This window comes from Motacilla alba, chromosome 18 (genome assembly GCF_015832195.1).
Source record: "Motacilla alba alba isolate MOTALB_02 chromosome 18, Motacilla_alba_V1.0_pri, whole genome shotgun sequence".
NCBI lineage: Eukaryota > Metazoa > Chordata > Aves > Passeriformes > Motacillidae > Motacilla > Motacilla alba.
Window position 1 is genome coordinate 3906034 of NC_052033.1, and position 22543 is coordinate 3928576.

General features: G+C 55.4%; 3 protein-coding genes across 6 annotated transcripts; 2 read left to right on the top strand and 1 right to left on the bottom strand.

The window, feature by feature from the left end:
* The first annotated feature begins 9830 nt into the window (after window positions 1-9830).
* On the top strand, window positions 9831-13840 carry LOC119709390 (protein ADP-ribosylarginine hydrolase-like). 2 transcript variants are annotated; one of them, XM_038157100.1, is made up of 7 exons: window positions 9831-9927; window positions 10702-10925; window positions 11622-11720; window positions 11792-11897; window positions 12460-12539; window positions 12611-12794; window positions 13251-13840. In XM_038157100.1, exons 1-7 carry the CDS (start codon window positions 9917-9919, stop codon window positions 13621-13623), a joined length of 1077 nt encoding a protein of 358 aa, XP_038013028.1. In that variant the 5' UTR covers window positions 9831-9916; the 3' UTR covers window positions 13624-13840. The 2 variants fall into 2 exon arrangements, with proteins under 2 accessions (XP_038013028.1, XP_038013030.1); XM_038157102.1 differs by lacking the exons at window positions 12460-12539; window positions 12611-12794.
* Window positions 13841-14854: 1014 nt separating this feature from the next.
* CCDC61 (coiled-coil domain containing 61) lies at window positions 14855-18113 on the top strand. 2 transcript variants are annotated; one of them, XM_038157523.1, is made up of 14 exons: window positions 14855-14912; window positions 15716-15876; window positions 15957-16039; window positions 16135-16292; window positions 16365-16493; window positions 16587-16662; window positions 16744-16826; window positions 16915-17027; window positions 17123-17201; window positions 17307-17371; window positions 17463-17541; window positions 17611-17674; window positions 17765-17831; window positions 17919-18113. In XM_038157523.1, exons 1-14 carry the CDS (start codon window positions 14860-14862, stop codon window positions 18014-18016), a joined length of 1308 nt encoding a protein of 435 aa, XP_038013451.1. In that variant the 5' UTR covers window positions 14855-14859; the 3' UTR covers window positions 18017-18113. The 2 variants fall into 2 exon arrangements, with proteins under 2 accessions (XP_038013451.1, XP_038013452.1); XM_038157524.1 differs by having other exon boundaries at window positions 14863-14946.
* A 249-nt stretch (window positions 18114-18362) lies between these two features.
* BLOC1S3 (biogenesis of lysosomal organelles complex 1 subunit 3) lies at window positions 18363-20118 on the bottom strand. 2 transcript variants are annotated; one of them, XM_038157526.1, is made up of 2 exons: window positions 20043-20118; window positions 18363-19300 (listed from the first exon to the last, which is right to left on the bottom strand). In XM_038157526.1, the coding sequence occupies exon 2, from the start codon at window positions 19295-19297 to the stop codon at window positions 18815-18817; it is 483 nt and encodes a 160-aa protein (XP_038013454.1). In that variant the 5' UTR covers window positions 19298-19300; window positions 20043-20118; the 3' UTR covers window positions 18363-18814. The 2 variants fall into 2 exon arrangements, with proteins under 2 accessions (XP_038013454.1, XP_038013455.1); XM_038157527.1 differs by lacking the exon at window positions 20043-20118 and adding an exon at window positions 19580-19627 and having other exon boundaries at window positions 18363-19339.
* Between the last annotated feature and the right edge of the window lie 2425 nt (window positions 20119-22543).

Here is a 22543-nt window from a genome sequence, read left to right on the forward strand (position 1 = left end):
TTTCCCAGCTGGCACTTTGGTGAGCTGTGATTTCACCGGATGTTTTCAAGTTTGTAGGCAGACTCTGCGAGAGTGAAAAGACTTCTTTTAGTGCACAGCATTCATGCCGTGTCCCACCCTTCGGGTGTGCTGTAAATAAGTCTGTACTTAGAAGGGGAAGGGCAGTGCAAACTTGCTGTCCTGACCGAGGTTATTTGAGAGCAGGGACGCTTCCAGCTTGGCTCTGCCCCCGAGGTGTTTCCGAGCTGGGCTTGGTGCCTTTCCTTCTTTTGCGAGCCGGCAGCGCTATCGTGTGGTTGTTGTGATCAGCTCTGACAGTGGCCAGGAAAAACCCAAGATTTTTTTCTGTCCCAGCACAGTTCCGTGTCCCGTTACAACACCAAGAACGTTCAGCAGCTGGTCCCACAGGAAATGTTCCAGAGGGAAGAGGCAGTGCTGGAAGTCACTTTTCTTTTGCAGCCTAATAACTGCAGAGCCAACAATGATGATTCATCTTCCTTCCCAGCCCTAGGCAGGATCACGTTCTTCCAGACTCCAAGAGCAGGATCCACTACAGAGCTCTCCCATGGACTGCTCCCACACGAATGGGGCTGGTAAAAGCCCAGAAAGCCCAGAAAGCAAACTTTAAAAATAAGGAAAACACTCCAAGCCCAGCCCAAAATTACCCCAAATGCAGAGCCAAGCTGCAAATGTCCCTGCCCTCAAATCAGCAGTATCAGCACTGAAAGTTTTCACTGACCTTCCCCTTCTAAGTACAAGCTCTTATTTACATCACACCCAAAGGGCAACAGGAATTAATTTGTGCTAAGAAATTTTTTCACTCTTGCAGAGCCTGTGTACAAACTTGAGATGATATTACTGGTTCCTCTCTGGACTCAAAAAATGTCAATGCCTGGTCAGCTTTGATGCTGACTAGAGGGCTTTGGGCGTCCTAGTGGAAGCTTTGAGCTGTAAAAGAGGGCTTTGGACCCTCTAAAAGGGACTTTGGGTCTTCAAAGTGGGTCTGTGAGAACTAAAAATGGGCATTTGGAAATGCAAATGAGGGCCTTGAAGTTAGGTTTTGTGCCCTCAAAGGATGCTTCACTGCCACAACCGAAGGCTTTTCCTACTAAAAGGGATCTTTAGGGGCTAAAAAGCCTGGAAGAAGCTGGGAAGAGTGGAACAGAAACCCCCAGCACTCGAAGTGTGCCAACCTAAATGGTGACCAGGCTCATTTGTAGCCCTCAGCAGCCTTTGAGTCCTCTGGCTGCTGGAGCTCCTGGAAGAGGCAGGAGCTGTGCTGACAGACAAACAGCCCCTGGTCCACAGCACCCGGTCCAGGGACTTCCAGCTGTGAGAGGTGCCCGGGCTGTGACAGCCAGAGGGTTCTGTGGCCTCAAAGGGACATGGGCCCATGTGGCCTCATGTCACAAAGAGGCAGAGATATGGCCCTGGTCCAGCAATTGTGATCTCACCTGCCCCGTGTTTGGCATCCTGAGGAGAGAGCCACTGAAAGCTAGCTGGGCTGAGCTGGCCTTCAGGATATCTAGGCTCCTTCCACTGTGGGCCTGCCTTTTTCCAAGCATTCTTCATCCTTGACAACAGCTACAAGCACCACCAAAACTTTTTGATAGCTGAAGGTGCTTTGTGGGTCATGTGTGGGGTTTCTAAATAAGTTTGTTGAGCTACAATTATTTCCTTTCCCTTCAAGTGATGGGATTGGTGCTGAGCTGATCATTTCAGAGGAGATCTTTCTAGAGCTTTGTGATCCAAAGGTTCCTCCTCTGTTCCCAAAAGGAGTGATGACTGCAAGCTGGAACAGCTCCTGTGAGTCCTGGAAATACAAGGCTCCAGAGGGAAAGGAAGGTGGCCTGAGGCCCAGAAATCAGAGTGGGTTTGTTGGATTTTTGGCAGAGTACACAAGGGAACAGAGAGTTTTCCAGAACTGCTTCCCTACCAGTAGATGTCAGCAGGGTGTTAGGCTTTCCCCGATGTTTGAGTTGGTCATTAGAGCCCTTGGTGCTCCTGTAGACAACTCAACATTTGAATATGGCTGTAAGTAACAACATTGTCTCACCTCTTTTCAAACATCATTTCCCTGCAGACATTGCCGAGGGAATGGCTCTGCCACGAAGGATTTTTCCCCCAGAGAAGATTTCCATGGACTGGCAGCAAAGACAGAGACCTGGAGCAGGACTCTTCAACCTGGGCAATACTTGCTACATCAATGTCATCCTGCAGTGCCTGACATACACACCCCCTCTGGCCAACTACCTGCTCTCTTACCAGCACAGCCAGTCCTGTGAGTGCTTTTAGGAGCATCTCCTGGGCACATCCCAAGGATTCCCAGAACCTGGAATGAGGTTTATGAGAACAGCATCCCTTCTTTGTCAGCCCTGTGAGCTTATGTCCTTTGAGCATCAGCTAAAAGATGCTTGTCCTATCAAGGTGCACTCACCTTCAGCACCTCTTTCTAGCCCCAAGTTTCCACCCCTGCAAGTTGAACTCTCTTGGCTTACTGCACAGAACACTTCTGCCAGTTTAGCCTCCCTCTGGGGAATGTTTTCAGTGCACTCAAATGTCCTGGGCTTCTTGGGACACTGGCAGTTTGGGAGTAAAGAAGTGGAGACTGTTCTTAGAACTTCAAGATCTCCATTAGGATTCCCAAGAAACTGAGATGTTTTGTTACCCTGAGAAGCTTCTGTCCCTCCCTTCCTTGCTCCCTCCCTCCTCCCCCGTTCAGGCCAGCAGCAAGGTTTCTGCATGATGTGCACCATGGAAGCGCACGTCAGGAAGGTCCTGTGCTCCTCAGCCAGCGCCATCCTGCCTGCAGCTGTCCTCAGGGACCTCAAATGTAAGTTGTTTCAGGCACTCCAAGACGTTTTCTTCTTTGTCTTCCCTCCTTCTAGGGGAGAGCTACTAAATTCTTTCTTAGTCATAGGAGAAGAGTTTGAGTATGGCAGGCAGGAAAACGCCTACGAGTTCTTGCGCTGCACGCTCGATGCCATGCACAGAGCTTGTCTGAGCTGCCAGTAAGCAAAGCAAACTGCAAGTTTCAATCTTCCCAAGCCCACTGGACTCCTTGATGTGCTCCCATGAAGCAGAACTGATGTCCAGACCTTTCAGTGCTAAACCCTCAGAGGAAGTGACTCTCTGCCTTGCCATTTATTTCCAGCTTGGATGTCTCTTCACAAGAAACGACCATCGTCCATCAAATATTTGGGGGCTTCATGAAATCTAGAGGTATGTTTCCACACCTGCTACTTTACCAGGCTTGTCTGTGCCCTTCTGGCTGCCTTTGACAAGCAGCTGGTGCTGTGATGGCTGGTGCAGGAGAACCCACGAGCACAAACCAGCACAGTCAATTAATTTCACTCAGCATTTTGATTTTCTTTCCAGTCACGTGCTTGAGCTGCCAAGCAGTTGTCGATTCCTACAAGGCCTTCCTGGATGTCTCTTTGGATATCAGAGTAAGAGGTTTGCAACTGAGCTTCAAGACATCCCAAGGCCCCTGTAGCTTTCCAGAACCAAAGCACTTGTCTTAAAAACCTATACTGTGAGCACAAGGGAGCTTGGTGGTGAGTGGGAAGGGGAAAGCACAGAGTCCTCAGTGTCCTGCAGAGGCCATGGCACTGCTCTCCCCATGGAGCTGGCTTTGGGCTGGACTAGCAATCATTAACCCCTCTGCAGCCTTGACATACTCTCCTACTCCTTCCCTCTGCCCTCCCTCAACACCCACCTGGCTCCCAGGCTTGTAGGTAGGATCAGTTTTTACTGTTGATGCCCCTGCATGCCACTGGCAGCTGAACTGAGTGGTGCCAACACACAGGGAGCTCTTGATGACTCTGGAAGCCTCTGGGACTTGAGGGAAATGTTCAGCATCACACCCTCCTTCTGCCTCCTCCTGGGATAATGCTGGCTCTCCTCAGCATCAGCTGCCTCAGTCTTCTTGTCAGCTCCTGGGAAGTGTTTCCAGCCTTTCCTGCAGCTCCTTTCTCTCTCCTCCAGGCAGCCTCATCCCTCACCACAGTTCTGGAGGACTGTGTGACACCCAAGCAGCTGGATCAGAAAGAGTGCTTCAGATGTAGCAAGTAAGATGATTCCACACGACACAAAACCACCAGATCCTGCGTGAGGGGCTGCATGGCACTGAACTCATCTCCTCAAGGAGGTTTAATGCACAATAACAAGACAAAACTTTGTTAATATGCCTCTGAACAACCTTAAAATAGCATAAGGATGTGTGAGACAGGGGAAAGGCTGCCTGGCCTTCTTGGGGGAAGACTGGGTGCATTTCAGCACTTGGCTGTGTGCTTGGTTTCAAGGTGTAAGAAGAAAGCCGCTGCCTTTGAGAAGGTTACAGTCCATCGTGCACCCCGAGTCCTCACGCTGTGTCTGGAAAGGGCTGACCAGTGGACTGGCACAAAGATCAGCAAGGTGTGCATGCAAGTGGAGGGCAACTTTCTCTTTCCAAAGCAGAAGATTCCCCAAAGCTCTATCGCAAGATGCTTGTGGCATTCACATTTTCTGAAAAATCCCCTCGCCCAGGATTTTTCTCCTGGGAAACTGAGAAGCCTCAGAGAAAAAGGAAAACAATTCTTATCTGCTCTGCTTCTCCTACGTTTTGCTGCTTTGGAATGTGTTTGGAGATTGTTTACCCACAGGTGATTGTTTCATTGGTTTTCTGTGAGTTGTTTTCACTCTTTGGCCAATCAGGGACTCTGGAAAGAGTCACGAGTTTTTATTATTATCTTTTTAGCCTTCTGTCTGTATCCTTTCTGTATGCTTTAGTTGAATATTCTTCAATATAATTTAGTATCATAAAATAATAAATTAGCCTTCTGAAAACACGGAGTCAGATTCATCATTCCTTCTGCCATGGAAGTCTCTACGAATACAATAGATGCTCACGTTGGAATTTTTGTGTTCCCTTCTGGGCAGAGAAGGGAACACAAAAATTCCCATGAAAAGATGAGGCTGGACTCCGTTCTCAGCCAAAGCATCTCTGTCAGAGCAGTTTCCTGCCACCCAAGCCATTACATGCTGAAGGCTATTTACTGTGGGAGCTGAGGATCATGTCTGAGCCTCTTGGTCTCTCTGTAGTTTGTGGAGTACCCTGAGTACTTGGACCTTCGGCCATACATGTCAGACACAGCTGGAGAACCCCTCCTCTGCTCCTTGTATGCCATCGTGGTTCACAGTGGGGACACCTGCCTGGAAGGACACTTTTTGTGCTACGCAAAGGTAAAGAGCAACTTCCCTCCTGATGGGGACAAATGTGTGTTGGGAAAGACAAACTTCCCCAGCAGTGTTACTGGCAGCCAAGATTTGGGGGAGAAGGTCTCCGTTGGGGCTCGATTGGATTTGGTTTTGTGTACTCCTGGTTTGGCAGTTTTCTGCCTTTGGTGCTGTGGAGGTGTGGATATGATAGTCTGGTCAGAGAGAAAGCTAGATAAGCTTTCCCATGAGCTGCTCTGGGAGGCTTTAGGGAGCTGGAGAGAAATAATGATTATCAAATGGAAACAATCCCCAGGTGCTGTTTAGAATAAGCTGTTTTCCTCATAAGGTTGTTTAATGAAAGGGTGGTTTCTTAATTAGCCAATGGTGACAGTGGTTTGATTAAAGGACCAATCAGGTCCCCCTGTAGCTAACTAGAATGTAAAAAGGAGTGGGTTCCTGATAAAATTGTTATTAGCCTTCTGAGAAAGCATGCAGCATATCACTTTTGTCTGTGTGTCCATTTATCTGTGTCATTTCTGACTCAATGGTGACACGGCCAAACCCTGCAGTTCCTCTCCAGAACGGGATGCCTTTCCTTGCAGGCCAGCAATGGGCTGTGGTACAAGATGGATGATGAGTCTGTGGATAATTGTGACATCCACACAGTTCTAGGGCAGCAAGCCTACCTGCTGTTCTATGCCAGGTAAGAACCAGGATCGTGTGGTCAGAAAATGTTTCCTTATCCTGAATTAGCTCTTTGTCTTCTCCTCCTCCTGAGTGTTTCTGCCACAGGAGACAATTCCTCCCTGCACCCTTCAATGCTATCACTTCTGAACTATCCCGCACCAGTTCTCCTCTTTCCCTGCTGGGATTTTAGGGTGCTGCCCTGTGCAAACTGCTTCTTGTCTGCTCTCTGAAGCTGGCTTGTGTAGAGAAGAGAAGGGAGCCCCTAGGAAAGATGGGGAGAGACTCCTTGTCAGGGAGTGTAGTGATAGGGCAAGGGGAAATTATTTTAAAATGAAAGAAGCAAGATTTAGTTTAGATGTTAGGCAGAAATTCTTCCCTGTGAGGCTGGTGATGCCCTGGCACAGGATGTCCAGAGAAGCTGTGGCTATCCCTGGAAGTGTCCAAGGCCAGGCTGGACAGGACTTGGAGCAACCTGGGATAGTGGAAGGTGTCCCTGTCCATCGCAGGGGGGTTGGAATGAGATTTCTTTCATCCAAATTCTAGGATTCTGTGAAGTGGAGGCCACAGGGGGTAAAAAGATGAGGACTTGCTCTGACAGTGGCAGACATGGTGGGAAGACTTTAACTACTGGTGACCTAGGTGAAATCTTCTCTCTGTTGCTCCAAGAAGATTATTGAATCCCAGAGAAACCTACAAGGAATGTCTGAAGCAGAGATAACTCTTCTTTTTTCCTCCAGGTGCTCGGATTTAAAAATGAGAGAAATGACAGCTTCCTCACCAGCACCACCAAATGCCCATTCCACACTCAGTCAGGGAGGTTCTTCAGCACCACAGGGTCTGCCTGGCAGGATTAGGGTGATGCACAGTCAGAGGAACCATGCCAGGGAGAGAGCCCGGAGCAGATCCCCACAGTGGGACAATGATCTCTGCAGCTGGATCCTCAACAGCACCAACTGGGGCAATTTAACAGGAAGGAGGAGGAAGAGAAGCAGTCCTCTAGGCCTTGACCATGCTTCCAGGAGTGCCACAGCTCCAGGGCCCTCTGACAGGATCTGCCAGCAGGTGCCTGCACCAAGCCTTGCCTGGCTGCAAACCTTGCCAGTACAGAGAGAGCTGGGTAGATCCTCATGGCAGGACTACAGCCTCTGGAGCCAGGTTGTGGAGATAACAAACTCTTACCTGTCAGTGTGGAGGTCTGAGCATCCCAGAGATGCATGTCAGACAAACACAGCCTGGATGATGCAGCAGCACAGCATCTGAAATGAACAAAGCCCACCTGTTTGGAAGCAACAGGCAGAAAAGCCAAAGCCAGAATTAAAACCTATTGTTGGCCTGTGGAGGACCAGATCTAAGTATGTTTTGTCTCAAACATTCTGATTATTACAGTAGGAAAGGTCATTGGAGAAGACTGCTGAGGCAAATTCCTGCTCTGCTTTGACACTCAGGCTCACTTCCCAGAAGAGGGCCAAAAGAGCTGGCTGTGCGTGCATGAAGACAGCAGCACAAAAAATTTAGTCTGTGTCAGAGGTAGGCACCAAGTTAACCATGAAAATAAGCCAATTTCCCCGCTGGCTCTTTTTCCTCTTTCTCTCTGGCTTGTTTTGTCTTGCAATCCCTGCTCCAGACCATCCACAGTAGAACCAACATGGGATCTGTGGACTGGTGAGAAGCTTTCTGATCTGTTCTCTCTCTCCCTTTTCTGCCTTTATTTTCCCCTCCTTTGCTTTGTCTGGGCAAAGCATGGCAATGATTCTACCCCGTGCTCCACACTCAAGTTTGTCCTGGGAGTGGGGAGCTTGTGGAAGTGTGTTGTGGCTTGTAGCCCTTTTGAGGAGCTCGTGGTGGGAGCTGAGAAATTATTGAAGTGGGCTATACCAAATCAAGGGCTTGTCAGCCACCACTTGTGGAAGCCTAATGTAGAATTTAAGGGTTGGTTAGCCAACATCTTTTGGGCCTAACTATTTGGCTGGTTGCCAGAGTTATGGCAACAATAAAACATAAAGAATTCCCTGACACATCATCCAGAGTCTTTGTTGAGCCTGATGACGATTTCCAGTGAACATCATGCCTCTGACTGGTGGGTTGTGACACTGTATGAATAATTTACAGGGTGTTTCCTTCTTTGTAGGTTTTGAGGCAGCTGGTGGAAATACCCACAGTGTGATGGTTGTGTGATGGGATTTTGAGAGCTGTGTGCTTGCATGTGCCCATCTAGCAATCTGTTCTTTTTAAATATAAAGTTTAATTTCCTGGAAGGGACATGGATGTGCCAATAGTGGCTGAAAAGGGCTGGAGAGCCAGGCCCTGAGGGTGCCACTCAGTGACACCATGATGTATGGAGCCAGGAACAAACAGCACCTCCCAAGGGTCAGGGGCTGGTCCTGTTTTTAACTGGATGCTGGGGCAGAGAGGATGCTCAGCAAGCTGGCAGAGGACACCAGGAGTGGTGCCTGGGTCAGGGGACTTGTGCAACAACAGCAGTGACAAGGGCAGATTGTCAGCCTGGAGGAGTGGAGGAGCAGATGATGGGACTTCTGCAATGCCAGAGAGGAAGAAGAGGAGGAAGTGCCAAAAGTGTCCCTAGCAGGAAGCAGCATTCCCAGAGAGCACCAGCAGACTGCCCTGACTCTGCTCCGAGTGCTGCCCCTCGTAAGGAATCACCCAGAGAGACACTGCAGATGTCTGAGATGTGCCAACCTGCACAGCTGTGCCAGCTGCTCACTCACCCACAATGAGGACATGAAGAACAGGGATCCCTTCAGAAGTTCCCTGCTCACCCAGGCCTGTTGTCATCCCCAACAGCTCATCTTCCACGCAGGGACAGCCTGCTGCTGTGCCTTCAGGATTACTTTCTCGAAGAACATCCCATCCTTCCTGGACCCCTTTGTTTTTTAAGCGGATGCTTCCCAAGGAACTTTGCATCTTGACAAGGTCAAGGTCTGCCCTCCAGAAGCCCAGTGTGGAAGTTTTGTTGGTGCCTCTCCTGGTTTCACCAATTAATGAGAAATCTGTTATTTCATGATCATCAACCTGGAGGTTACTGTTTGAATCATAAACTTGCCTTCAGGACCAAACCCTGTCTGAGGTGGCATTTTAATTTCTGTAGAGTGTGACCAAGCAAGAAAGAACAGAGGTTTGGTTGTTGTGGGTTTTTGTTTGTTTGGTTGGTTTTTTTTAACTGGGAAAAGAGCCAAATTGCCTGAAAAGAAGGCTTTGGAGAGGAAAAACCCTGCTTGGAACTCACAAAAAGAGAAGTTGTGAGCTGAAACATTCTTTGGATACTAAAAATGAGACTTTGTAGCCTAAAAGGAGCCTGATTAGGAAGCCAGAACTAAGACCTTCAGAAGGAAACATGGGGTTTAGGACTACAAACCCAATGTGGGTTTCTAGCCTAGGCAAGATTTCTGTCCAATAAATGAGGGTTTGGACCCAAAAGATGAAACTCTGTGCCCTAAAAAAAGCAATAACTAATATAAGAGTGGTTGGGAGCCCAAAATTTAGGATTTTGGCCCCAAAATGGAGGCTTTAGGCATGAAAAAAAATTAATAGGTGAGATGCTACAAATGACCTTGTGGGCCTTGCAATGGAGGTGAACCTCTCTGGCCCCAAGAAGTGAAGTTTGGTGCTGATTAGAGGGCTTCAGGCAGTCCAGTGGAAACTTGAGTGGTAAAAGAGGACTTTGAACCCTCCAAAATAAGGTTTGGGTCTTAAAAAGAGGGCCTGGGGCCCTGAAAAATCAGCTTTGAAAACACTTTGAACCCTGAAGTTAGGTTCGGTGCCTTCAAAGGATGCTTTGTTGCCACAGTTTAAAGCTTTGACCCTAAAAAGAGATCTGGGGCCCCTGGAGCCTCTCTTTCCCTCTGCCTCCCCCACCCAGGTGCCCCTGGAGTCCCTCCCTGCTTTCTCCCTCTTGCTGTGGGGGCAGCAGCTCTGTACCCCACATTCCTGGGGTGTTCTGGTCCCCTTAAGGGCCCCTGGCCAGCACTGGCCCCGTGCCCCGAGCCTGACAGGCGTTGCCAGCTGCTCCACCATGGAGGAGACGTGAGTGCACCGGGATCCTGGGGCTTCCCTGAACCCTCTGTTCCCCCTGAACAGCCTGGCACCCCCTGAACCTTCTGCTCAGAGAGGGCACCCCCTGAACAGCCTGGCACCCCCTGCACCCTCTGTTCAGAGACCTGAACAGCCTGGCACCCCCTGAACCCTCTGCTCAGAGAGGGCACCCCCTGAACAGCCTGGCACCCCCTGAACCCTCTGTTCAGAGAGGGTTCCCCCAAACAGCCTGGCACCCCCTGAATCCTCTGCTCAGAGAGGGTTCCCCTGAACCCTCTGGCACCCCCTGAACCCCCTGTTCAGAGAGGGTTCCCCTGAACCCTCTGGCACCCCCTGAACCCCCTGTTCAGAGAGGGCACCCCCTGAACAGCCTGGCACCCCCTAAACCCTCTGTTCAGAGACCTGAACAGCCTGGCACCCCCTGAACCCTCTGCTCGGAGAGGGTTCCCCTGAAAAGCCTGGCACCCCCTGAACCCCCTATTCAGAGAGGGCACCCCCTGAACAGCCTGGCACCCCCTGAACCCTCTGCTCGGAGAGGGTTCCCCTGAAAAGCCTGGCACCCCCTGAACCCCCTGTTCAGAGAGGGCACCCCCTGAATCCTCTGCTCAGAGAGGGATCCCCTGAACAGCCTGCAGCCCCCTGAATCCTCTGTTCAGAGAGGGCACCCCCTGAACCCTCTGTTCAGAGAGAGCACCCCCTGAACAGCCTGGCACCCCCTGAATCCTCTGTTCAGAGAGGGTTCCCCTGAACCCTCTGTCCCCCCAGGGTGCCCTCGGTGGAAGCCTACGAGGCAGCCATGGTGCTGAGCGGGGTGGGGGACGCGCTGGGCTACCGGGGAGCCCGCTGGGAGTACTGCACCTCGGGCCCCCAGATCCACGCCGAGCTGGCCGAGCTGGGGGGGCTGGCAGCCATCAGCCTGGAGCCCCCCGAGTGGCCCGTCAGCGATGACACCGTCCTGCACCTCGCCACCGCCGAGGGGCTGGCCACAGGTGAGGGGACCCTGTGACACCCCAATGACAAAAGGGAGGGTCCCTGGGGTTGGGGTCCCCATTGTACCCCCGGCTGGCACTGGAGGGGGGTCCTTGTATGTCCCCTAAGGGCTGGGGGATCCCTGTTGGGTTCCTTGGGTTGTGTGGTTGGTGTCTGGGGGTGCGGCTGGGTGTCCCCTTACAGCCCTGGGATGTGTCAGGGAGGTCCCCATGAGATCCCTGACTCAAGCTGGAGGATTGCTGGGATTGTCCAGCTCTGGAGGGGCTTTGGGGCATCTTCATTCCACTTCTGCACCTTTAAGGGGTTTCCAGGGGGCTTGGGGGGCTGTGTATCCTTGTTTCCTCTAGGTGGGGGTGGTGTGGGCACAGTGAGTGTGTCTGTGTGTTTTCTCCTCATTTATGTGCCCTTTCCTTCCATATTGGGAGCTGGAGATGGGGACATTTCCCCCTCCCACTTTGGGAACCTGGCAGGGTACCCCTTTCTCACTAGGAAGATTTCCCGTTTCTCCACTAAACTCATCCTGCTTCCCTCCCGTTTTGGGGAGTCTGTGGGGCAGTGTTCCCTTTCCCCACATTTTTGGGGGTGGTGCAATGGGGGTCTTCTTCTCCCCTTTCATTTTGGGGGGGGGGGTTCATGGGGCCTCTCCCTGCCAGCCCGGGTAACCTAGGTGGGTTCTTCACACCCACCCTGCACAGGCCTGGAGGGGGAACCCCTCCTGCAGGAGCTGGCTCGCCGCTATGTGGCCGCCATGGGGGACATGGAGGGACGCAAGCCCGGACCCAGCAGCATCCTAGGTGAGCAGGGCCCAGGGATCCGGGGAGAGGCAGGGGGGCTCAGGGAGCCTCACACCCCCGTGTCCCCCCAGGCACCTCCCAGCTGCGGCCGGGGGAGCCCCAGGGCTATCGCATCCCCTTCAACCCCCGCGGCACCGGCTGCGGGGCCGCCATGCGCAGCCTGGCCATCGGCCTCAGGTGGGCGCGGGGACACCGGGGGACACCTGGGGACACTCGGGGACAGGGTGTCAGAGCTGGGGGGTGGGGACGGGGATGTGGGGGTGTCAGAATGAGTGGAAGGGGGGGATACAGGGGTGCCACACGGGGACATGGAGAGGGACATGGGATGGGGATAAGGGGGTGTCAGAGCTGGGGGCGTGGGGACGTGAGGATGTTTGGGCTGGGGAAATGGGGGTGTCAGAGCTGGAGGGAAGGGGATGTGAAGGGATGGGAGTAGGGTAGGAGGGACATGAGGATGTCAGAGGGAGAGGAATGGGGACACAGAGTGGAGTGGGGACATGGGGTTGGTGGAGCTGGAGGGGACAAGGCCCAGGACTTGGGGACAGAGAACACGAGGACAGCAATAGGGAAAAGGGACACAGGTCACAGAGCAGCTAAGAGTGGGATGTGGAAGTGATGGGCTGGAAGAATGGGCACAGAAAGGACAAGGACAGCAGGGACAAGGGTGGTGCTATGGGAATGGGGACATTCCTGGAAATACAGGAGCAGGGGCGTGGGGACTGGTCTGATGCCAGTGCAGGTACCCACGTGCCTCGGAGCTGCCCACTCTGATCCGGGTGAGCATCGAGAGCGGGCGCATGACCCACCACCACCCCACTGGTGAGTGCCAGCCTGGCAGGGGAGGGCTGGAGGGGACAGCAGAACCCCCCTGAAGCCCCTGTCCCCCCCAGGGTACCTTGGAGCACTGGCGGTGGCCCTCTTTGGGGCACTGGGAGCTCGGGGTGAACCCCCAGAGCGCTGGGGGGCTGAGCTGCTGCGGGTGCTGCCCCTGGCATGGGACTACGTGGAGGGCACCGGGGTGGCCATGGAGGACAATGCTGCTGCCTGGCCATTCTTTGGGGAGGCGTGGCACAGGTGAGGGGGCACTGTGAGGGTGCTGGGGGAACACTGGGAGCACAAGGAGGGGATGGGGAGGACACTGGAAAGGGCTCAGGGCTCCTTTAGTGCCACTGGTGCCAGCCAGGCTCTCTGACGCTCCTGGCAGGGCATGGCAGTGGTGTCACTGGTGCCACTGCTGACCCTGATTGATGCCCAGTCTGTCCCTGCTGCACCCAGTGTCCCTGCCAGAGGTGCAGGGACACCTCACATCCTCAGGGACAGTGACCTCTGTGTTCCTGGGCCATTGAGTGTTCTTGGTGGTACTGGTATCCAGTAACTGGATGCCCATGGCTACCCCCCGGGTTTCCTGATTGTCTCCAGTGTCCCCACAGCTATATGGGGTCACAGGGGCTGCTAGAGAGCCGCAGCTCAGTGACCCCCATTGGTGACAGCAGAGTCCCCAGTGACCACAATGTCCCCATGCCCCTGCAGGTACCTGGACTCCCGCGGGCTCCTGGAAGGTGGTGGCCCGCCGCGGGTGCCATCCCTGCCGTCCCCAGCCGAGCGGGACACAGAGTACCTAGGCTGGGCGTTGGACGGCTGGCCGGGGCGCAGCGGCCACGACGCACCCATGGTGGCCCTGGAGGCTCTGCTGGCAGCCGGCGGCAGCTGGGAAGAGCTGTGTGCCAGGGCGGTGCTGCACGGCGGGGACAGCGATTCCACGGGGACCATCGCCGCCGGCTGCTGGGGGCTGCTGCGGGGGCTGGCCGCCGTGCCCCCGGGGCTGCACCGCCGCCTCGAGTACCGCGGGCGGCTGTGCCTCGCTGCCCAGCGGCTGCACACGCTGGCCTGGGGGGCACCGTGAGTGTCCCTGTGCCCCTCTCCATGGAAAGAGGGCACAGCAGAGACCAGCATGGGGGTGAACAGGCCTTGGGGGAAGCCTTCGGGGTGAGCTGGGGTACAAGGTAACCCCAGGGTGACCACCCCAGGGTGACCACCCCAGGGTGACCACCACCTTTTAGTGCTGCCCAGAACCCGCCCAAGGAGCCTCGGTCACCCCCAGAGTAAAAAACATCTCCCGAGTCACTCTGGGTCTGGATTTGTGCCCTGCGCCTCTCGTCCTGCCTCTGCCTGTGCTTCAGGTCCAAAGTGTTACTCTCTATCCTCAGCCCCAAGCTTTTCAAACCTTTATTTACATCATGCAGTCCTTAAAAGTAAGGAAAACAGCGCCGCTTTTAAATCACCAAAGCCTACACCTGCAGGACCAAATAGTCAATTTAAGGTCCAAACTGACAGTTCCATGCTACAAAACCACATTAATGCATCCCACGGTTTGTTTTTGAAGTTCAAAGACTCATTTGGAGTGTCATTTTAAAGGCCCCAGGTTTGAGCTGGGGTGCTCACAGTGCCATCAGTGTCACCCACCGCGCAGACAGACCATGGACACAGCTCTGCCTGAGAAGGGTGGCTGAAGTCCCAGGGCACTCTGGGGTGTGCTGAGGAGTGCTATACTTGCTCTCCTCCCCAGTATTTCATGGTGGCCAACCTCCTGGGGAGGATCTGGAACCTTGGGGCTGCCTCTTCCAACCATTTCAGGGGGAAACTTTGAATTTGAAGGGATCCTCCCAAACATCGGGGTCCTCTGGTGGAGTCCTGCGACCTCTAGGGGCATCCCCCAGTCTCTCGCTGGTTAGTAAAATCAGGCTCGAGGTTCAGTTGCTCCACAACTTGTCAGTGCCCTCCTGCCCTGCCTCCGGTTCTGTCCTGCCCCATATCCAGCGCAGATCTCCTGCCCCAGGCCCAGTGACCCGCCCCGTTCCGTATCGCCCAGCGGAGCGGGACACGGCCATGATCAATGGGGGACAGCCCTCAGGGAGAACGGGAAGGGGCGGGGCCTGCCACAGGCGGGCGTGGCTCCACCTCTGCCCCCAAAATGAGCGACAGCTCTATTAACCAATGGCGCAGCGAGAACAGGAGGCGGGCATCGCCCGACAACCAATGGCAGCGGGGGGCTGGCGGGCAGCGCAGAGCGGCTAACGGCATCGCGATGACGGGCGGCACCGCTGGCCAATGAGGCTGCGGGGTGGGGCACAGCCAGCCAATGAGGTGCGGCGGGGCGGGGCGCAGGCGAGGCGCGGCGGATCGCGGCGGGCGGTGAGGCTCCCCCGATGCGGCGCGGCCGCTCCCGGTACCGCCGGCTGGGCGTAACCGCGGGCCCCGGCCACCTCCAGCTCCCCTCCCTCGGCACCCCCAGAACAGGCCCGCCACGCCCTGGGATACCCCCAGGCAGCAGGCCCACGGCTCTCCCCTTGTTCCTTTGTATTCTCTCCACCCCTTCGAGCTGCGCCCGCCCCCATCGAGCCCGAGTCAACAAAAGCTCCGAGGTCCTCTCCGCTCACCGCCCGTGGGGCTGTGGGCTGCCCTTCTTACCCCGTCCGTCCCCGCCCAGCAATTCTGCTCCCGCTCTGCCCTCACCAGCCCAGAACCCACCCCAGCTCAGCTGTCCCGAGCCCTCCAGCTGGGCTCCCCTTTCCCGGGGTCCCCTCTGTGCTGCTGGGTTGTCCCTGTGTGCCAAGGGTGCCCTCTGTGTTGCCCCTGTGTTGATAGGGTGCCCCTGTGCTCTTGGGGTCCCCTCTATGCTCCTGGGGTGTCCCTGTGTGCCAAGGGACCCCTCTGTGCTCCTGGGGTGCCCCTGTGTGCCAAGGGTGTCCCCCTGTGCTGCTGGGGTGCCCCTGTGTGCCAAGAGTTCCTCTCTGTGCTGCTGGGGTGTCCCTGTGTGCCAAGGGTGTCCCTCTGTGCTGCTGGGGTGTCCCTGTGTGCCAAGGGTGTGCCCCTGTGTGCCAAGGGTGTCCCTCTGTGCTCCTGGGGTGTCCCTCTGTGCTGCTGGGGTGTCCCTGTGTGCCAAGGGTGTCCCTCTGTGCTGCTGGGGTGTGCCAAGTGTTCCCCTGTGCCCGCAGACCCCCCGGTGCCATGGGGGAGCCGCGGTACCTGCAGGCTGAGTGCGCTTTCCGGCCCGGGGCGCACACGGTGCGGGTGACGCTGACCCGCAGCACCTTGCGGGTGGAGGTGGAGGCTCACGGCACCAGCGACCTGTGGAGGGGCGAGTTCGATGCTGCCTGTGAGTGCTGGAGGGAGCCTGGGGGGCGGAGGGGATCTCCCGCGGCTGCCACTGACCGAAATACCCTCTGCTCCTCGCAGTCATCGAGGACCTGACCCGCAAAACGGGGAATTTCAAGCAGTTTGGCATTTTCTGCAGCATGCTGGAGTCGGCACTGACACAGGTGTGGCCGTGCTGCTGCCCCACACGGCGTTTTGGGGGTACCTGGGGTGGGGTGTGAGTCCCACCGAGCCCTCCTGCTTTTCAAACTTTCTGCAGAGCAGCGACTCCGTCAGCCTGGAGCTGCTCACCTTCAGCGACCTGGAGGCCCTGCACAGCCGGAAAGTGGGGGCAATCACCCGGCCTTCCCCGTCCACCTCTTCCCCCCTCAACAGCAAGCGCTACCTCATCCTCGTCTACTCCGTGGAGTTCGATAGGTGACAGGGGACACCAGGCCGGGGTCACGGGGAGTGACTCCAGCCTCACCTCCTCCACGTGCTCTCCTCCAGGATCCATTACCCGCTGCCGCTGCCCTACGCGGGGCGGCCGGACCTCGTGGCGCTGGTGCGGGAGCTGCAGGAGCAGCTGGGGCAGCTCCGGGCACGGCGCCTGGAGGAGACGCAGCACTTGCGGGACGCGTGAGTGGGACCAGGGCACCCGGAAGGGTTTGGGGGTTCCTGTCTCTCAGGGGGAGGAGGGAACCCCCAGACCAGCCCCGGCATTCCCCCCAGGCTGTGGCAGGCCCTGGAGGAGAAGCGGGCAGCAGAGAGCCGGCACCAGCGCGAGTACCGGCAGCTGGCGGCAGAGGTGGGCTGGGAGGGTGGGAGCTGCTCTGGGGAGGGACAGGGGCTGCCAGATGCACAGTGAGATTTTTTTCCCCCCTCGAAGCTGGCCCAGGCAAAGGCGTCAGAGCAGAAGCTGCAGCTGCGGGTGAAGAACCTGACCGCTGAACTGGCCTCCTGCAGGAGAGGGTGAGGCCGGGGTGAACCCTGCAGGAGAACCCTCATGACCATGGGGTGTTTCCCTGTTTCCCCCTGATGGTGCTGCTCCTCTTGACAGCCGCCAGAAATCTGCCAGCCCAGCCCCACGCACCCAGGAGCGACGCTCAGCATCCCTGGAGAGCCACAGGAGCAGCCGGGGCCACCCCTCGCCCAAGTCCCTGTCACCTGCAGGTGTGGGACACTTGGGGACACAAACCCAGGAGTGGAGAGAGGACACGGCTCACCCCCTCCTCACCCTGACCCCCTCCTCTGCCTCCCCCTGCCAGGCTCCCGCCCACCACGCTTCGACCCCACTGCCTTTGTCAGGGCCCGGCAGCGGCGGCAGAAGGAGGCTGAGCTCAGAAAGTAAGCGGTGCTGACAGCTCCTCACCATCCCTCCCTGGTACTTGGGGGGTCTCCTCCCCGCTTCAGCCCCACGTTCCCCCTTACCACCATCTCCCTTGGGTGCAGCCAGCGGCGTGGAGTGGCCTCTGGCAGCAGCAGCCCGGCGAGGAGCCACAGGCGCAGCTCATCTGGTGAGAGGGGAACGGGAGGAGGGCTGGGGGGGCACCCACTGCGTGCTGGGGCTCCTTCCTCAACCTCCCCCATCCCCATTTCTCCCTGCAGCTGAAAGCTCCCGGAGCTGGCGCCTGGCAGGGAGCCCTGGCAGCAAAGCCTCTGAACGACCCGAGCCCGTGCCCTGCAGGTAATGCTGGGGCTGGGCAGGATGCGTGGGCCTCCCTTCTGGCACCCTTTAACCCCCCTCCTTGGGCAGGGACAGGAGAGCGACCTGTACACGGAGACCCCTGAGCACCTCGTTCTGCAATGGCCCCTGTGTGGTGAGTGGCTACGCCTTTGGGGTTCCCCCAGCCCTCCATCCCAAAGCAGGGTGGCCAGAATGTCACTGGTCACCCCAATCTCCCTCCCAGGCACCTCGCCCAGCTGCCAGCCACAAGCTGCCAGTGTGCAGGACTGCTGGCAGACGCCCTGGTAAAGGTGAGGCCCCATCTGAGCCCCTAGATATTTGAGGGGTACCCCAACCCAGACCTTTGTTAACCCTTTTTTCCTGCACTGCCTCCCCAGAGAACCGCTCCAAGGAGCCCTCAGCTGAACTGGCTGAGATCGATGCCCGGCTGCAGGCTCTGCAGGAGTACATGGACAGCCTCAACACCCGCATGTGACCCCTCCAGGGACACACAGCCTCTGCCTGTGTCCTCAGCGGGTGACAGTGGTGGTGTGGTACAAGTGTCCCCCCAAATAAACCCTTGTTTGGCCGCAGAGCGTGTCCTTCTTGGGATGGGGTGAGGGCAGTGTCCCCAGGGAGGGACACAGTGGTGGGGCTGAGGGCACCAGGGACATCACAAGAGGGTGACAGTACCAGTGCCTGGGGACATGTGGGACACAGCCCAGGCCACCAATCTCATCCTTTGGGCTACCAGCGAACTCAAAGGCCACTGCAATGTGACACCAGCACCCAGTCACCCTACTCGGTCCGTGCTCCTGCAACACTACTGTCCCACAGTGCCGGCCAAGCTCCCCACTGTGGCTCTGACACCACCACGGCTTTATTCAGTTCCATGTCACATAAAACAGTGGCATTTGGGGACAATGGTGATGAGCCAGCAGCAGGCTGCAGTTCAGGGATGGTGCCAGCTGGCCAAGGGACCAGCAGTGAAGATGTCACCAGATCATGCAGGTCCTGGGGCACCAGACTGGCGCTCTCTGTCCAAAGCCACTGTTCGGTGTCACTGTGGTACACTGGTGATGACGCCACCGTGGTGAAGAGGTCTTCAGGGTCAGCACGGGGTGCTGCAAACATGACTCGATGTCACAGCTCCACCCTGGGCAGGACGCTGCACTGATGACCCCGCCGTGGCAGATGCGGTGCTGGCGATGCCGCGAACAGCCCGTGGATGTCTGCCAGGCGTCGGTGCCGCCGCTGGTGCCAGCCGCAGCGGGGATGCCGAGCGCGGTGCCGGTCAGAGCTGCCCGCGGATGTCGGGCAGGAGGTGACACGCCGTGACGATGTCGATGGTGTCGGCCACGGCGCGCAGATCGCGGCGGGCCAGGCGCAGGCAGTGCGCGGCGGCAGCGGCCGTCACCTGCGCCCGGCCCAGGGCTCCGCCGAGCCCGCCCAGGCTGCGGGCGGCGCTGCCGTAGCTGTGCCGCAGGGCGCTGCCCACCGCCCCCCGCAGCCGCCCCGTGCCCTCCCGCAGCCGCTGCTGCAGCAGCGAGGGGCCGCCTCCCCACACGGCCGCCGGCTCCTCCGCCAGCACCGGCGGCGTCTTCGGCCTCTGCTGCTGCTGCTCCTGCTCCTCCTCCTCGTCCGTCTCGGAGGCTTCGCCCGGCACCTTCAGCCCGGCTCCGCGGGCCTCCCCGGCCGTCTCCACCAGCAGCTCCGGCTCCGAGTCGCTCTCGGAGGCTTCGCCCGGCACCACGCGGGGAGGGCGGGGGGCGGCCATGGCCTGGGGGGGACGCGGGTGGGTGGGGAGGGCGGCACCGAGGGGCGGCGACCCGGCCTTGTCCCTGCGGGCCCCTCCCCGTCCCCCTGCGCTCAGACCCCCAAACCCGCGCGGACCCGCAGCGATCCCGGGGGCTCCCGCAGTGATCCCACATCCCCACAGTGATTCCACATTCCCACAGCAGGGTCCCCTCGATCCCACATCCCCACAGTGATTCCACATTCCCACAGCAGGGTCCCCTCGATCCCACATCCCCACAGTGATTCCACATTCCCACAGCAGGGTCCCACAGCCCCACAATGACCCCACATTCCCACAGCGGGGTTCCCTCGATCCTGCAGCCCGGCAGTGACCCCATATCCCCACACCAGGGTTCCACAGCTTCACAGTGACCCCACATCCCCACAGCAGGGTCCCAGAGCCCCACAGTGACCCCACATCCCCACAGGGGGGTCCCCTCGATCCCACATCCCCACAGCGGGGTCCCCTCGATCCCACAGCCCGCAGTGACCCCCCAGCAGGGTCCCCCAGCAGGGTCCCCTCCATCCCACAGCCCGGAGTGGTCCCACGGCAGGGTCCCACATCCCCACAGCAGGGTCCCCTCGATCCCATGTCCCCACGGCAGGGTCCCCAGCAGGGTCCCCTCGATCCTATGTCCCCACGGCAGGGTCCCCTCGATCCCATGTCCCCCAGCAGGGTCCCCAGCAGGGTCCCCCACCCCCTCCGCGCCCCCGGCCGCTCCCACCTCCGCCCGCGGCGCCGCGGGTCACATGACGCGCTGCCCACGTGACCGCACCCGGAAGTGCCGGCTGCAGCAGGCCCCGGAGCGCGAACGATGCGGAATAAAGAGAGAAAAACAAAAATCAGGAGAATTAATGACCTAAAGCCGCAACTGGACAATTAACTCCAATAAAATAATGGAGCAGAGCTTATAAAAGTGAGAGACCTCGTAGGCGGTCGTGCATTTTGGGACCGTTTTGGTTCCTCTTGGGTGCAGCCCTGGCTGGGCTCTTGTGCTGCCCAAGGTGGATCCATGGAGGAGATGCTTTGAATAAATCCCTGCTTTATTCTTTAATTCTGCCCAGCCTCTGTTCTAGCTCAGCCTTCTAGAGGCATCACCCTCTAGAACGATTTTAAATCTCATTATTCCTCTGGTGTTCCCGGCCGTGCTCTGAAGGTGGCAGTGCACAACACTTTTCTGGGTATTTCTGAGACTCAGATTCCTGTGCTTCTGAAGATTTGGGAGTTTGGGTTAATGCAGTCGCTGCATATCTATATTTTCCCAGATATGCGCTGTATATCTGTGTTTCCTGGCAGTTTTCCTTCACTATTTTTCATTATATTAATGGACACGATAGCATTTTATCTTTACACTCTCACACACTGTGGCTGTCTAGTTCTTTCTATTGACTTTTTCCTACTCTTGCTTTTTTACTTCTCTTGTACCTTTATTCTGGTTCATTTGGAAACAAATCACTTGGAACTCATGTAAATCCTCTATCTCTAGTGTGCTTTTTTTTCTTTTTAATGTTTCAACTTTCCAGGAAAAACGTTTCCAGAGCCCTGACTGAATTAAACAAACAGCACATCACGTTCCATAAAAGGAACAAACTGGCTCGGTTGCTGATAGGGAACTGCTCATTCGTTTATTAAAAGCTGATGCTTTAAAAGTAAGAGAAGATAGCTGGGGCTTTAGGAATGATGAAAAATTGGATTTCCTCTCTGTTGCTGCAGGTGGCCTGGCATGACTCAATGTTTTTACATTTGCTTGCAGGAGCTGGTGTTCATTACAGCACACTGTGAGCATTTTGCACTGAAAAAACTTATTTATTTCAATCTGCCATTCATGGCTTTTTTAGCTGTGTGAAAAACGCCAATCGCTTGTTTTTTAGAATTTTAAAAGTTTAATAGTTATAAAATGGTTATAAAAAGAGTAATGTAATTAGAGTTATAAAAATTTTGGACTGTTAGGATTTAGGACAATATGAGACAATAAAAACAAAGAGTTATGGACAGTCCGGGTGCCTCTTTCTGGGCAAAATAAGCCCAAAAAAGGACCCAGGTTAACAGAGGATTAACCCTTAAAAGCAACAGCCTGCTGCATATTCATACACCTCACACATGATGCATAAATTCCATCCAAACACAGGATTCTGGCTGGGCAGTGTCAGCTGCTTCCTCTGAATCCTGACAGCTGAGCAAGGTGGGAAGAAGTTAATTTCTCCTGATAAGGGAGCAATAAATTCTCTTTCTCTGAAGGATTGAGGTGTCCTGTGGCTGCTGTCTCAGTGAGAGTCCTCTCTTAATAAAAGTATCTTCCATAGCATAGTTTCTATTTTAACATTTTGTTATAACCTAAAACTATGTTGAACACACTACTTAAGAAAATTAACACAGCAGAACTTTCTACATAACATATATAATATTCATTTTAATTTTTGGGAAAAGCCAATCATAAAATACGCATTTTTCACAAAAATGGTTATAAAAATAGTAATATAATTAGAGTAATAAAATTTGGACAGTTAGGATTTAGGACAATACAAGACAATAAAAACAAAGAGTTACAGAAAGTCTGGGTGCCTCTTTCTGGGCAAAATAAGCCCAAAAAAGGACCCAGGTTAACAGAGGATTAACCCTTAAAAGCAACAGCCCTTCGCATATTCATACATTTCACGCATGATGCATAAATTCCATCCAAACACAGGATTCTGGCTGGGCAGTGTCAGCTGCTTCCTCTGAATCCTGACCTGAGCAAGGTGGGAAGAGGTTTGCTTCTTCTGATAAGGGAGCAATAAATTATTTTTCTCTGAAGGATTGAGGTGTCCTGTGGCTGCTGTCTCAGTGAGAGTCCTCTCTTAATAAAAGGATCTTACATAGCATAGTTTCTATTTTAACATTATGTTATAACCTAAAACTGTATTTAACACACTACTTAAGAAAATTAACACAGCAGAACTTTCTAACATAACACATGTGATATTTATCACTGCCCGGGGGCTCTGTACAAATCACAAACAGGATGGGACTGCTGGGAACGTGCCTTGAGCTGTTTTATTTTCCAGCATCACTCTCATTACATGGCTGTGACAATGGGAAGATGCCAGCAGCTCACATCCCAGGCTGCAGACCAAGAACTCAATGTTACAACTTACTTTAAAAGCTTTTTTGACCAATCACACAAAGCAAAAGCACATTGACAGTAGTTCCATCCAACCACTATAAGCACAGGTACCTTTGGTTAAA

Coding starts and splice junctions, on each gene's coding strand:
- CCDC61 (XM_038157523.1), top strand. CDS start 14,860: ATGAGGTGCGGCGGGGCGGGGCGCAGGCGAGGCGCGGCGGATCGCGGC. Junction 17,202..17,306: donor AAGGAGGCTGAGCTCAGAAA/GTAAGCGGTGCT, acceptor CCTTGGGTGCAG/CCAGCGGCGTGGAGTGGCCT. Junction 17,372..17,462: donor CCACAGGCGCAGCTCATCTG/GTGAGAGGGGAA, acceptor TTCTCCCTGCAG/CTGAAAGCTCCCGGAGCTGG.
- BLOC1S3 (XM_038157526.1), bottom strand. CDS start 19,297: ATGGCCGCCCCCCGCCCTCCCCGCGTGGTGCCGGGCGAAGCCTCCGAG.
- LOC119709390 (XM_038157100.1), top strand. Junction 11,721..11,791: donor CGGACCCAGCAGCATCCTAG/GTGAGCAGGGCC, acceptor GTGTCCCCCCAG/GCACCTCCCAGCTGCGGCCG. Junction 12,540..12,610: donor GACCCACCACCACCCCACTG/GTGAGTGCCAGC, acceptor TGTCCCCCCCAG/GGTACCTTGGAGCACTGGCG.